Here is a 16,185-nt window from a genome sequence, read left to right as displayed (position 1 = left end):
CGAAATTAGAAGTTGTCTTTCAAACCTAAACATTTTACCTGAGGAAAGCCGAGGAAGCTAGGACAAATGTCATTCTCACCAAACTTTGTAATTTTCCTAGAGCCTGTCTTTCTTTCTTCACAGAGAGACTGGGCAGCTAGCCTGACCTAAAACATCAGTTAGTCAGCAACTTTGCAAAAAAGTGTGTTTTTTGGCCAAACCTATAGCCACCACACCCATTGCTGGAACTTTCCCTTATATTTTACACTATTCAAATCTGCTCTAAATGGGTCCTGACCAAGCTTGAAATATACCCAGAACCTGCTTCTGTTGAGGATTTTTTGTTCTGTACTCTGATATATAAATATTATTCCCAGGAGACTGCTTTTCTAACACTTTTCCAAACTTATTTTTATTAAGCCATTGGAATAGGAAATCACTAGGTCTAGGACTCCTGCAAATGGAGTTTACATCACAGGGCAAGTAAGGGGTGTCTGCGGTTTGAACTATGACCTTAAATCCACACCCAATTCCTTTGTTGTGGTAGTTGTATTTCCTGGTTCCTCTTCCTTCAGCAAGTCATTCAAAGAAGTATATATTAGTTATACAGAATCCAGAAATCAGTTTGCTATTATCACTAGATGTTGAAGTTTTAATTTGCTAACTGGTTTTGTCCACCCAGAAGATCGAATTATAATCAGCAGGTTTCTGGGTAAGCAAAGAATTACGACAAAGGCACCTGCATGTTCTGGGTCTTTTATTTGGGGCCTCAGATCTGCAGTTGGATTATTCATTATCCTTGGTTTGTGATGTGTTATCACTAGAAGTCCATGCACTCCTTATACTAATTCATGCACTTATTTAGTTCATTTTTGAAAATGTAATTTTTAATTTCTAACAATCATCTGCACTCCTACTTTTTAAAATCTGAGATGAAATTTACTACAGTGAAACACACACCTCTCAAAAGTACAGTGTGTGAGCTTTGGCAAGTTTGTAAACTTGTGTAACCAACACCTCCGTAGACATACCGCACCAGAAGTTCCCCAGTATCTCCTTTAATCACTTGCCACTTTTTACAACTATAATTCTACTCCATGTCACCAGAGATTGCCTGTTCTTGAGTGTCACGTAAAAGGAATCATACAATATATAGTCATTTATGTCTATCATTTTTTGCTCAACATGACATTGCATGTATCAGCAGTTCTGTCCGTTTTGTTGTGGACTAAGACTTAGTTCATTGTATTGGAGTAACATTCCATCGCATTAAGTATGTGAGAACGCCCAGGGGAATCCTCCTCTCCGAAATGTTTTTGGGGATATAGAAAAATCTTTTTGAGAGCATGGGATTTTCTGAAGCCTTTTTATTTTAGCCTTTCTATTTTTGAAAATACTTTGACCCAGCCATGACAATTGGCATAGCTTTATCAACACAGATGCTTGCTTAATTAGGCAGCCTCTAAAATATCTCCAGCCATTGGCAAGTCACAATTTTAATATATATGGAAATTCTATTCTTAGTATTAGTACTTCACCACATCAGGTCTGTGTTCTCACTCTTCTGTGTGGTCCTTTAAAGCTCTTTTGGAATTTATCGATAACTTATTTTCTGACCTTGCACACATGTCCTGCCACGGTGAATATAAGGTGTAGACTTGAAAGTGATATACGGTCTGTATTTGGGTGTTTTGTTCTATGAGTTGAACCAGGGCAAGATGGTTGGTGGTGTTGTTCAAACCTTCTATATTATTATTGGATTTTTTTTCCTACCTTGTCTGCCATTGCAAAAGGTTGAAGACGAGGAACAAACAACAGAGGAGATGAACAAAAGGAAAATAGCAGGAGAGTAGACTTTAATCATATCGACAATTATATTAAATATAAGTTGACTTAATTTACATAATTCTCCCTTAATTGTGTGCAGCTTTTTTTTTTTGCTCTCTAGTATTTGGAAGCTCTCTATTAGTTGTTTAAAAAAGTTGTATTTGTTATGACTTCCTGGTGAATTGACTTATCATTATAAAATATCTCTGTTTCCAGTAATTCTTCTTGATTAGGGGCCATTTTTCTTATGTTAATATAGCCAATTCTGCTTTCCTACACTTACTATATGCAAAGTATCTCATTTTTTATTCTTTCACTATATATTTCTGTATTAACAGCATATAGTTAAATCTTTTTTTAACCCCAGTCTGATTTTTAATAGTGTTTACTACTCCATTTACATTTAAAATAATTATTTATGTGATTTTTTTATAACAGGTTTATTGAGGTATATTTCATATACCATACAGTTCACCCACTTAAAGTGTACAGTTCAGCCCTGGCTGGTGTAGCTCAGTGGACTGAGCACAGGCCTGTGAACCAAAGGGCCACCAGTTCAGTTCCCAGTTGGTGCACATGTTTGGGTTGTGGGCCAGGTCCCCAGTGGGCGGGGCATATGAGAGGCAACCACACATTGATGTTTCTCTCCCTTTTTCCTTCCTTTCCCCTCTCTTTAAAAAAAATAAATGAGTAAAATCTTTAAAAAATAATAGAGTGTACAATTCAGTGATTTTTAGTATATTCACAGATGTGTGCATCCAACACCACTGTCAATTTTAGAATGTTTTCACCATTTTAAAGAGAAATCCTGTGCACTTCAGCTATCACCCACTGATTTCCCCCAGCATGCACCCCAACACCAGCTCTGGGAAACCAGTGACTTGATTTCTGTCTGTGTGGATTCCCTTGTTCTGGGTATTTTGTAGAAATGGAATTCACATATGCGGGGCGGGGGGGCAAAAAGCCAGAATTATCTCCTGGAGGGTGGGCCCCTTGTAGTAGAGGCTTCCCCTTGTAGGGGGAGCCCGTGCGTAGCAGCTGGTGGTGTTGTCAGAAGCTGTTTCTGGCTTAAGTGAATTTTTTGACCATCCTCTCAGTGCATTTACTCATTTCATGACGGGTGATTTACGAGCACACCTGTGCTGAGTGTTCAGCAGTTTTTGACCGAAAAACAACATGACTCCCATGTCCCATCCTTCCTATTCACCCGATCTTGCCCTGAGTGACTTTTTTTCTTTGTTTCCCTGGATGAAAAAAGTCCTTACAGGGAAATGTTTTGCCGATGTGAAAGAGGTGAAGCGAAAAACAGCAGAAGCGCTGAAAGGCATCAAAATTGACAAGTTTAAAAACTGGTCAGAGCAGTGGTAAAACTTTGATGGGTGTATTGCATCAAATGGAGTGTACTGTGAGGTGACTGAAGTTTAAATATGTAACGATAAATGCACAATTTTTTATAAATAATATAAATTCTGGGGTTTGGGGGAGGTCTCCCCTTGTAATATAGTATTTTGTAACTGGCTTCTTTCACTAACTATTTTCAGGTTTTATCCATGTTGATGTATCAGTACCCCCCCCCCACACACTTTTTTTTAGAGCAATTTTAGGTTCACAGCAAATCCAATGACAAGTGCCGAGTTCCCGCATGGCCCCCTCTTAATGGCAGCCTCCCCGCCGTCCCACACAGCCCGTACCACTGTGGTAGCACACGGGTACAATCAACACACCACCACTGCCGCATCATTGTCAAGCACAGTCCGTAGTTTACATTAAGGTTCGCTAATTGTGGCTGGAAAAGTTTCCCTTGGATGGAAATATAGTTGAAGTGAAATCTACCATCTTGCCATTTGATTTCTTTTTCTCCCATCTGTCCCAGGTTCTACCTTTATCACCTTCTGTTGAATCAGTTGAGGATTTTATTAGTGTTCTCTTTTATCAACCTAATTGGCTTTTTACTTATATTCCTTTATTTCATAGTTTTTATGGTTTACATTACACAGAGCCTGGCACAAATAATGTCCCTCTTTTATTATGAAATCTTTTATGACAAGATTATAAGCATGTAATTCTGTAACACAACGATCTCACACTCAAGCACACCATGTGACATTTTAGGTGATGTGCTCAGATTGCTGTCCATCTCGTGCTAGTCATTCACGCACCCTGCCAACCACACTCAAGCAACCCTTACTCTGGGGGACCCTGTGTACCGTTAACTTACCACTCTGCACCATGCAGTAGTGTTATACATCTTTGTATGTAATGTAAGGGTGCTACCCGCTTCCATCCCTTGAACCAATAAGACGATGACTTTCTTCATGACTCCTAGCCACTCTGCTCCAGGCTGTGCGGTCTAAGAAGTGCCCGCAGGTAGGAAGATGTGTAAATGTGAATCCCAAGAGCCAAATTGCCTCCAGTTTCTACCTGCTTTTTGTGGCTCTATAATTTTTTCAAAATTGTTTTTATGTTTTACCCAGTGGTTTATATTGCCATTTGTGGGACATTTTGTTCATTAAAGTCTATTCCACCAGAATCAGAAGCAGAATCCCCATTTTGTCATTTTTAATACCATAATAACTACTTTTGAGTTTATTACCTAACTCAAAAACTTGACAGTAACCGCATGTCCCTATGTGTCTTGTCTTCAGTCTGTTCCCTTATGTCCCTGGCTTGAGGTAGCCATCGTGTTGAATTTCATCTTATCATTTCCTTTCTTCTTTGCGTGTACTTTATTGAGTCTATATGTGTTCCATACATATATTTAATTAGTTTCAACTTTATAAAAGTCTTGCTGACTTTATCAGAGACTTTTTTATTTGCTATTATATTGCATAGATTTGTCCATACTATGCATATACACATATGTTATATGTATGGTATTTGTCCATAGTATACATACGTTGCTTTAGTTTTGACAATTGAACATGGTTCCCCTGTGCGGGTATACCCGTTTACGAGTGTACCCGTTTATTCGTCCCTTCTCATGCTGCCGGGCACTTGGGCTGTTTCTACATTTTTGCACTCGTAAAGAGTCCTGCTATGAATATTTGTGTATTGCTCGTGGTTGTATACCTCAGAGTAAATATCATTAGATTGAAAATGAAGGTGAGTGTGTAATTTTAGCCCATTTTACACTCCTACCTCCATTCTTTCTAGAAGAGATTCTGTGAATCCACCTCCTCTCCCATGCTTCACAGTGGTAGATTTTTTTGCCAACTGACAAGATATAAGAGGGTATCACATTGTCTTATATTCCTTCATATGTTAAACATCTCTTTGTATTTTTGTTGGTTAAAAGTGTTATAGGTCTGTTAAGGGTATCACCCCACTCATTTTCTGTTGATTTCTAATTTGGAATATCACAGAACTCAACCACCTGTATTTAACTCCTTTTAATTTATTAAAGAGATCTTGACCTTTGAATCTGTCATTCTCTGTGACCACCCCTTTTAATTTGCAAGCCCCTCCAAACTCTTGACCCCCTTATTGGGCTCCATTTTTATGGCTTAGCACCTACCACCTTTTCCATGTTAAATACATATTTACTGTTTTTACTATGTCTCCTCTCCTTAGTGTTATATGCAGGGTGTTATGTGATAAGTATAGAGATCAAGAGTAAGCATTTATAAGCTTTTATAACAGTGAATCACTGCCATCATAGTTTTATGACATTAAACAAAAGAATGGTCTCTGAAGAATTGGGAATTTTTTTTAAAAGTGGTTCTTCATTACTTGAACGCATGGCCTGGGTTCTCACACCTCCATGCCGCCACGTTTGAAAGGCTCTGAACAGAACGGAGAAGATGTGGAGAACAGCCTGTCATACCTGGAAGTGTTCGCGCTCTACACAAAACACAGTCGCTGGCAGAGAGGCGCGCTTGTCCCTCTGCTGTAGTGAGGCACTGAGCGTCTTTTCAATGTAAGCGTTACTTTGTTTTATGAGCATTTCCCATGTGTTCCTAGCTGGGCCTGACCTGTGTCCCTCACGATATCTAGAGCTCTTTGAAGTTCAGCTTTTAAAATGAAAGGGAATGCAAGCTATTTAATTATAGGAAAGTAAAAGGCTGTATGCTGTTCGGCTTAATCCTTTATGTGCTCAATTTTCACATTTTAAGTTTTCCAGCCTGGTGTGTTGATTAAATTTATGCACTATTTCTCTGAACTAGCTCAATGTGCAAGCAAATTTTTGAGAATTACCTAGGTCCACAGCCTGGCTTGCGAACCCCCTGATTTCTGGGTAACTGTAAACGCACGCCTCGGGTGTTTTTGTGTGGCAGTACCTCCACATGACGTGGGAGTGGTGTTTTATACCTTCAGAAGTGAGTCAAGTTCTGGGAAGTTCTTAGATGAAATCTGTAAGAACAGTAAACTCAAAGTATTATTTCACAGTGATTAAATGGTATATAATTAAAATGAATGTACACAAAGAACTGATCCAAGACGCTGTTTATCAGAACTGTAAACATGTTTGTAAAAATAAAGTGGTAAGTGAGTTCTGGCTGCTTGGAAGCAGAGGGCAAAGGTTTCTGCCTGACAGCAGGCCCTGTATTTCCCAGGCATTTATTGCACTGCAGGGTCTGCGAGTAGCAGGGGCCTTATTTAGGCCTCTTGGGAGAATTTTTCTGGGTGTGTAGTCTAGTAGTGGAAATGCAGTAATTATATTGAAGACCACATAATTTGACTTTTTCCTTCTATGATCAAATTTCTTGGTGGGGTAAATTCAATGTATTTTTTTAAAAATGGGTAAAAGAGTGAGTAGATTATGACAATTTCAGCATAAAGCTATCAGATCTTGGTATATTTACTTGCCATGTTTCCTGGCACAAAATCGACAAACATCTCTGATGTCATTTATAAAATGGAGATGAATTTATCCATTTTATAGGGTTGTTGTCACGAGTAAGGGTTATGGATAATTTCACTAAGTGTGTGGGGAACACTGTAGGCACTCAATACATGGTAGCCTTTGTTACATTAAAAAGTAGTAGCAGATTTATGTGTATTTAGTGTACCAGAAGGTATCTAGCCATGTAATATGAAAAATAGAGACGTTTTTTAAGGAAGATACAAGATACAAGAAACATTGTACATAGGACAATGATACCTCAGTCCCCTTCAAAGTAGGCACCTTGGGACCTCAGGCAGTTCTCCCAATCACCATCAGCTACCCCCTTGTATTTTCCTGAATTTCATCAGTGGTCTGAAATCTCTTTCCTTTCAAAGGTAATTTTAGTTCTGGGAAAAGCCAGAAGTCACATGGTGTCAAATCTGGGCTGTAGAGGGGCTGAATCACCCGGGTGACCTGATGTTTCCCCCCAAAAAAACTCTGCACAAGATGTGATGCATGAGTGGGTATGCTATTGTGATGAAGCTGCCAATCCCAGTTGCCCAAAGCTGTGGCCTCCTGAATCATCCAAATAATTTCCGTAGAGGAATGTTCAAGTTTAATGCAAAAAATGCTGTAGATTCATTGTTGTACTCACTCAGTCATTTTGAATGCGGCAGCCACACAGTGCACATGCTCAGTCAGTGTGTCTACCAACCCCACTACTACAGTGAAGTCGTCATTGTTCACACATGTGCATTCCAGTCCACTGCCCTGGCTGCCAAGTTACATTGATGTCATGCAAACCATTCTCATTATATTAACAGTGGCTGGACTTTTTCCGGACAGTCCTCATATATATGTATACACACACACACACACAGTGATAACCATTCTTTTAGACACGTCTTATGGTAATCCTTATACAGAGAAAAGGCTAAGTTGAGAGAGTAGATACTGGTGGGGCTGGTGCAGGCAAGAAGGTCTCGTGTACCCAGCGTTCCTCAGGGCCCTGCACAGGGTTCCACGTCTGTCCCTAATGCTCTTCCCAGAGGCCTGGCGCTCTGCAGAGTGCAGCGTGGGAAGCATGCTCCTGGATTTTAAACACCTCAAGTGCAAGAACTGAATCTTACTTGTCGTATTCACTGACACTGTACAGCATGCGATCTTGCTGTACAGCGAGTGACGTTTGGCTATAGCTTGTAAAATGATTGAGTTAACTCAGCTCCCCTACTTCGGTAGTTCTCCATGTTTGCCTGCTAGGTGGAGTTGTAATCTGACGTTGAATTATCAAACCTGCCAAGAAGCATGTGTCATTTAGAGGATGCAGTGATAACATCATTATTTTTTCAGATCCAGGTTGGAATTTGCCCTCGACAAATAACAAGATGATGAGTGATGCCAGTGACATGCTGGCTGCGGCGCTGGAGCAGATGGATGGTATTATAGCAGGTAATCCGAGTCCTCTATGAGACGGAATTGTGCCATTCATTCTGCTGCCTTGGCTTTTTCCTACAATTGTTACCTTACCTTTCCACTTTCTTCTTTTCATGTGTTGGCTTTCTCCAATAGCTTTAGGTTGCCCCTGGTGTTACCTTTGACCCTTGTTTCCATTTTCTTCCAGAATATATGTATTTTCAATTCTCACCCAAGGACATGCCTATTGATTTTTAGAGAGAGAGGAAGTGGGGACAGAGAAAAAAACCTCCATGTGAGAGAGAAACATCGATTTGTCGCCTCCTGACCTGGGATTAAACCTGTAACCTATGTTTGTGCCCTGACAAGGGATCAAACCTACATCCTTTTGGTGTACAGGACTGTGCTCCAACCAACCAAGCCACCTGGTCAGGGCCAGAGTTTTTCTTTAAAATTTTTTTTTTAAATTGCAGTTGACATTCAATATTATTTTATGTTAGTTTCAGGTGTACAACATAGTGGTCAGACTGTTACACAATTTACAAACTGATACCCCGATAATTCTAGTAGCCCCCTGACACCATACATAGTTATTAGAATATTTTGACTATATTTCCTATGTTGTACTTTACATCCCCATGACCATTAAGTAACTACCAATTTGTACTTAATCCTTCCACCTTTTTTACTCAGTCCCTATGCCCCCCTGCATTCTGGTAACCTTCAAAATGTACTCTATGTCTTTTTCTGTTCTGCATATTTATTTATTTTGTTTCTTAGAGTCAATTGTTGGTAGATATGTATTTATTGCCATTTTATTTTCATGGAGGAAATGTTTATACACACTTGTACCCACATTCATGCACAAATGTTCACATGTAGCCCTGGCCAGTGTGGCTCAGTTGATTGGAGCATCATCCTGTAAAATGAAAGGTCACATGTTCAGTTCCCAGTCAGGGCACACGCAGGTTTGGTTCCTGGTCAGGGTGCATACGAGAGGCATCTGATCTGTGTTTCTCTCTCACATCCATGTTTCTCACACTCCCTTCTCTTCTCTCTAAAAATCAATAAGCATTTTCTCTGATGGAGAAAAATAAAGATTAAAACAAAAAAGAAGCTGCTGTACTATTTTAAAAAATGTACACATGTAATTCATTGAACTTCTTCAGAGATTAAATTCCGACAAGTTACCCAGGAGCTGGCCCTCTTTCCTTTGAAATTGTGCTATGCAGTTTCCACCTCAATGTGCAACTTTTTCGTTAGGAAAATTAAAGACTTTATGGTCCCTAAAGGTTGTGTTTTTGTAATGGCTGGCTCCACCCGGACTGATCCCTCATGTCCCTTCCTGTTGGCGCGTCTGACACCGAAGCCCACCGCACTCTTACTGGACCACGCAGTTGGTGGCTTGCTAGTGAGCCGGCCGACACTGAGATCCACCCCAGTTATGTGTGTTTATTTTTGTGCCTGATAACTGTGCCTTGGAGAGATTTACACGATCAAGTGATCTTCCCCCCGGTTCTCGTTTTGATTGTTCCTCCCTGTGACTGGACTTGCTTGCCACCTTCAGCCTTGGTGTTATCTAATGTAAGCCCTGTTACTTTTCTCTGTGATTTTTTTTCGATCCCAGGTTCTAAGGCCCTGGAATATCCCAATGGGATCTTCGATTGCCAGTCCCCCACCTCCCCGTTCATGGGGAGCTTCCGAGTGCTGCACCTGGTGGAAGACCTGCGGGGACTGTTGGAGGTGATGGAAACGGATGAGAAGGAAGGCCTGCGATGCCAGGTCCCAGATTCCACGGCAGAAACGCTCATCGAATGGCTTCAGAGTCAAATGGTAGACTTCTTTTTATTTTTTTAAAATTAAATCTCTATTATATACATACATATTCCTGGCATTGCCTTTTAGTCTCCTTTTATCCCCTTCCCCCCAACAATCACCACACTGGGTGGATTTCTTTATTTTATGGATCCCATGCTGTGAAAATTCTTAAAATTTTGAGCATAGAATAGCCAATTGGAACAAGAAAAGAAATACAGGAAAATCAGTTTGCCCTTAAGAGATCCAAATTCCCTTTTGACTCTAAGGATTACTTTTTTAAAAAGTGCTATTAATGTACACTTTTGAGGTCTAATAAGTCCCTGATTATTCTTATAAAAGTGGACTAGCTTTTAGATTGTGAATGAATGACCTACTGTGGCTTTGAACAGATAGTCGCAGAAGAGAAAGAACCTTGCGTGTGATAGATGCTCTCTCAGTACGATTGAGCCATTTACTGTAAAAGGACCCAATGGTAGTTCTAAGTGGGCAGTAGGGTGTCTAAATAGACTCTCAAAAAGATTTATATTCAGATTATCATCAAAATATATCAACAGAGGTTTGTAGCAGTATTTGATATGAAGTGCCATCTAGTGGTGTGTGGCAGTCATTTCGATTCCAGTGTGTGAGTGAAGTTGTGTCCTTGGGCTTTACACACTTGTATTCACTGACAATGAGGCCTCCTTCTAGACATCCTTCTCCAAAACTGATGACACAGCCGGTCTGCCTTTGCCTGAACACATGGTAAATACTGTGGTTTTCCTATGTGTCAAACACACAAAATCTAAAGAAGATCACAGACATATATTTAAGGGGAAAGATAGCAAAGGTATTATTTTGTAAGTAGGTAACGGCCCTGAATGGTATAGCTCAGTGGATTGAGTGCGGGCTTGCAAACCAGAGTAGGTAATGAATACTCAATTTTTAGGTATATACATTAATAAGCTTATGAGTTAACCATGTTTGTATAGAAGATAATGAACATTGTATGAAAGAAGTAAGAACTAGACTTGCATCTGTGATAGAAGTGGAAGCTCTTTGCTTTGGGAACCTTAATACTACAACCTTTGGCTAAAATGTGCCCACTTGACAGGACCCAAATACTGGTGTTCCCGGCCAGCCCCGTGCTGAGCGTTCTTATGTCCCCAGCCAACATGTCTCCCTATTTTTTATTACTTTTTAATGGTGGTGCTTCTGCACAAACTTGACAGTTGGAAATATTTTATTTTTTGTTATACATGATACCTTATTGTTGTACTACACATTTGCATTGTAAGTTTCTTCTCTAGAGATTGAAGTAATCATGTTTGCTAACTTTTTTGAGCATTGCTTCATGCTGTACAATAAAATATTTTGTAGCATATACCTTAGGCTGTTTCGATTTTCTATTTCATCCCTCCTTTACTCCATATTTCTAATCATCCTCTAATGGGAAAGGAATTTATTACTGGTAGAACCTATTCCTAGGTCACATCCAGAGATTGTCAATGGCATCCATAGCTTAAGGCTACCTGTGGTTGAGTTTTTTAACTTTGTGTCTAAAAACAAGCACTGTACAAAACAAAATCTTGTGTCCAAAGCATTTCTACTAACACATGGTCCATCTGTTCTGTTCAAATGTTTCTACAAAAGAGTAAAAGCAATGATGATAATCTGAATATAAATCAGATCATATCCTTCACTCCTTTTCCAGAAACGTCCCGGCGATAGTCACATCTCACTCAGAGTGAATGCCGGATGCCACTCAGGACTGCAGGGCCCTGTAGGAATTATTCCTCATCATGGTTTGACTTCACGTCTCATTGTACTTCCCGTCTTTCACTTCGCTCAGGGCACTTTAGCTTCCTCGCTGATTCTCACACATTGTCACTGACTCGCAAACATGCTAGGCAAACTGGCCTCAGGGCCTTTGCACTGGCTGTTCCCACTGCCTGGAAAGCTCTTTCTCCAGATAGCTGTGTGGTTAGTTTTCTCAGAGTCTTCTGATACTTGTTAAAAGTTGTGCTCTCAGAGAGGCCATCCCTACCAAAAATTTTACCTGTTCATTATTTTTATTACATCTCCTTGCTTTGTTTTTTTTTTTTTTTTAGCACTTAGCACTCTCTAGGGTGCTGTGGATTTGCCATATTACATCATTTATTTTCTGTCTCTCCCACTAGAATGTAAACGTCAAGATTCAGAGAGTTTTGCCTTGGAGCTAGGTTATACCTTACTCGTACGTAATTTACATTTTTGACCAGAGGATGCAGGCATCTTTCAGACTGTGAAGAGGTGGCAAAATATTTTGAATATTTTACTTATTTATTTTTAGAGCGAGGGGAAGGGAGGCAGACAGAGGGGGAGAAACATGGATGTGCAAGAGAAACATGGATTGGCTACCTCTCAGGCCCCCAACCAGGGAATTGGCTCACAACCCACACATGTGCCCCGACTGGGAATCGAACTGGCAACCTTTTGCTTTGTGGGACATCGCCCAACCCACGGAACCACGCCAGTTCAGGCGCGTCCACCATATTTTAGAAAAACTTATTAATCATTCTAGTTGCATAATTAAAATTTCTTTCGTGTTTAATGAGGACCAACTTAAGAGTACACTACTTAAGACTGATACTAATTTTCTCATTAGTGCAACTGGGCATTTGCAGTTCTAATTATTATTTTGCCTGAGCCAGGGAGGTGCCCTGGTTTCCTGCAGGATGCAGGTCATTCCTTCAGTACTAACCTCTGCTGTGCGTTTAATGGTTTTACGTGATCAGAAGCTGGATAGGAAAGGAGAAAGTAGTAACACTAGTTGCCTGTTACAGTGAGGGGGTGTTAAATCTACAAGACTGGATTGGTTTTAATAGGGTCGCCATAGCTGTAGCCTTGCAGAAATGAATGACTGTTTTTTTAAGATTCAGAAGTTTAAGACTAATAGTAACAGTGCTTTAGCAAACTCCAAGTCTAAGAGGGCAAATAGAAAAATATGTTTGTTTGAGCCAAGCAAATGACTTTTGCTTACTTTAGGTCTAACTTGATGAGTTGCCCTCATGTTATTTTTCCAATAGATGAAGCTGAGAGGTTCGTGACCTTGATCAGGTCATGAAACGCCAGAAGCGTCTGATTATTGGCATTTTTAGATATGAGGTGATCTCAAAGTCAGCAGAGATTCTGAAGATACAGTTTTCGGCAGAGTGAGGAAGACCTCTGGTGGTAATAACCCCAAGTCAGGCACCATAGCCTGTGAGATAAGGAGAGTTAAACCACCACGACAATGCTGTCTCATTTCTCTATTAAAAATAATTTTTATTCAAAGTATACCTTTTAAAAAAGTTTTTGCAAAAATAAAAATATCCATAAAGAGTTCAAACGCAGGACATGTCCTCTCCAGGGCTCTGGCTGTCCTCGGCAGTCCCCGACTTGCAGCCACACGGCACGTTCCAGGCCCCCCATCCTCAGGTCCCTGCTGCTCTCTGGCCAGCGTGCCTTCACATGTGTGCCTCCGGGGAGTGTTTTCTGAGGCCTTGGCGAGCGAGGTCCGTCTTCAGATTGGATCCCATGTGTGGTCACGATGGCCTGAGTGACGCAGTGTCTCACTGACACATTCTGGCTTAAGTAGAAGCTGTTTCCCCTTCAGCTTCTGGGAAACATCCGTGAGAAGTGTGCAGAGGCCCAGGAGAACAAATGGACTGAGCCAGCAGATCCTCAGTGGAGAGAGGCCAGTGCGTGTGATAAGCGAGAGAGGCGCTTTCAGTGAAATCCAGGCCACTGGTATTTGTTTGTATTCAGTAGAAAGAGATGTCTCTTCTTTTAGGAAAGCGAGTTAAGAAAGAATAAGTGGCGAGAAAAAGCATTTTTCTTCTCATGCTAACACGCCCCAAAGTTGAAGAGACTCCATTGCTGCGTCTGCATCCTGTTGCAGAGCTGGCCTTCAGTAAATACTGAATAAGTTCGTGAATAAATAGATGACTGGATGGGTGTGGCACGCAACTACCGAAGATGTTGACCTTCTGTTCTCTATTGTTCTGTAACTCAGGGGACTTTGGAGTGTACCTGTGATAAGGATAATGTAGTCTCAACATGCACCCCCTCTCCCTAGGGCAACTTTGGGGGGCAGGGTGGTGGGCATGAAAATAGGTGAGGAGGGGTTCAAGCCCATCTTCCCTAATCAAGGTAAAAAAAACTCTTAGGAAACCCTAAGGAAATCTGTGTAACTCACCCTGGACGTATTGGCCATGGATGCCCAGTAAGGAGGCGTGTGCGCACCTGCTTTAGCTGCGTACCAGGATAGCCCCTGCATCTTGGCAGTGATACCTGGGCCACAGAAACCCACAGTCTCCAAGGGAAGTGTGCTCAGGATGTGTCTCAGGAGACTGGCAGGTGAAAACACATGCCATTCGCTTCTCTGACCAGCCTTTCAGATGTAAACAGGTACTTTTTGGGAGCGGTGATCTCAGGGGCTGGCCTCCTGCTGTGAGGTTTCTCACTCCAGGGCACTTGTTTACGCCCCAGTGGGCTGTTTAGTGAAGAAGAAGCCATCTATTTCTGGAAAACGATCACTGAGAACATTTAAACTCAGAAAAACAAAACCCAGAAATAAAAACCATAGTCTGATTTCAACCACATCTCTAATCTCGACTTGGAAAGTCTGGAATTATGTTCAGGCTTATTCTGAGTTGCAGCCTTTAATGCTCTTTCTGACATTGAATTAACTGATGTCTTTTCTAGGGGAGGGCCGTGTTTGGGCTTTTTGGGAGTAATGAAGTGTGTGAGATTTATTGCCCCTTTGGTTTTTCTTTTTGAGCAGAGATGATGAGATCTTTGAAAAAATAGAGGGCTTCTTGAAGAGGTGTCCCTATTGCCATGGCATCTTATTTCCTCTTTGGAGCTGCAGGAGAAATTTAGGAGGGAGAGACAAATGGGCTGTTGGCAAGGCTGAGCCAGAGTCAGAGGTGCGGTAGCATGTAGGGTAGGGACAGCCTCTGTTTGGGAGGGATGCTCTGCTGGCCCCGAGTGGCAGTGGTGTGGCCCCGAGGTAATTATTTACAGCCCAAGGGGAGAGGCTCGCCACCCTGATTCCATCCTCATGTAAGAGAACAGGGGAGCTGAGCAGGGCCTCTGCCTGGTGGCTTCATTTGCACCATCACTGGTATTGTGATCCCTGACTCTGGACAGTAGGGTGTGAGGTGCCGGACTGCAGTGCCAGACCTGATGAGACATGACTGTGGCATTGATGGTTGAAGAACTTGGACCTTCCCTCATTCTCCCCCTAGTGCAGTGTGCACTGGGGAGTGGGCAGTAAATGTCTGTACACTGTGGACAATCTTTGTGTTAGGTATTTCTTTTGGTAGCTAGAGGAGACAGTTAATTAAAGGGGCTTTAGTGGACTGTGTTTTACTTTCTTTTGTTGTTAAAGATTTTATTTATTTGTAGAGTGAGGGAATGGGGGGAGAAAGAAAGGGAGATAAACATCAATTCTCTGTGGTAGCCTGTCGCATGCTTTCTATTGAGGACCTGGCCCGCAACCTATGTGTGTGCCCTGACCAGGAATCAAACCAGCGGGCCTTTGGTTTTCAGGCCGGCACTCAATCCACTGAGCCACATGAGCTAGGGCTACTTTTACTTTCTTTTTTTTTTTTTATAAATTTTTTTTTTTTAAAAAAGAACCCTAGTTCTGAAGGTCTCTTTAAAGATTTTATTTATTTATTTATTTTTAGAGGGGAAGGAGAGAGGGAGAAAAACATCAATGTATGGTTGCCTTTTGTGTGTCCCCTGCTGGTAGTTAGCCTGCAAGGAACCGGCCTGCAACCCAGGCATATGCCCTGACTGGGAATCGAACTACGATCGTCTGGTTCGCAGGCCCGCGCTCAATCCACAGAGCTACGCCAGCCAGGGCTTACTTTTACTTTCTTGATACCAAATTTTAAAGACTAGAATCATGAAATCAAGAGTGTATTGGTGTAAAGTACACGATTTTCTAACCATTAGGCTGTATTTCTGAAACTAATAGAGAATACTGAATATAAACTGTAATTGGAAAGTAAAAAAGAAAATAAGATTTTTAAAAAGATAGCAGTAAATAACAAATGGAATGAAAGAATATATTCATAATAAAACTAACTATACAAAGTCGGCTTCTAAACTAGACTATCAAAGCTAAACCTTACGGTACAGCACAGTAGTTAGGAGTGTAGGATTCAGAGTCCTCCCGCCACCCTGGTGAGACCTGTGTGCTGGATGGGGCGGGGATTAGTGGAGATAATCTACGAAAACCACTCAGAACATTGGCCTGGGCTATTAAATGCTTCCACACTCTTTAAAGAGTGTATTCAGGGTGACGCCTGCTG

The 16,185-nt window shown here is 41.3% G+C and overlaps 1 protein-coding gene across 4 annotated transcripts in view; it reads left to right on the top strand.

Annotated features, from left to right (window-relative positions):
* Positions 1 to 7,954: 7,954 nt before the first annotated feature.
* The window catches only part of PPFIBP1 (PPFIB scaffold protein 1), a 53,821-nt gene continuing 45,590 nt past the window's right edge, over positions 7,955 to 16,185 (top strand). For all 4 annotated transcript variants that reach the window (XM_037033774.1, XM_037033772.1, XM_037033773.1 and 1 more), the window contains exons 1-2: positions 7,955 to 8,080; positions 9,672 to 9,877. In XM_037033774.1, coding sequence (XP_036889669.1) covers positions 8,017 to 8,080; positions 9,672 to 9,877 — 270 coding nt within the window. In that variant the 5' untranslated portion in view covers positions 7,955 to 8,016. The remainder of the gene's footprint in view (positions 8,081 to 9,671; positions 9,878 to 16,185) is intronic.

Source organism: Sturnira hondurensis, unplaced genomic scaffold, assembly GCF_014824575.4.
Source record: "Sturnira hondurensis isolate 20B ecotype Veracruz unplaced genomic scaffold, ASM1482457v3 Scaffold0021795, whole genome shotgun sequence".
Lineage (NCBI taxonomy): Eukaryota > Metazoa > Chordata > Mammalia > Chiroptera > Phyllostomidae > Sturnira > Sturnira hondurensis.
Note: the sequence above shows the minus strand (reverse complement) of the source record. Positions and strands in the feature narration are given on the sequence as shown.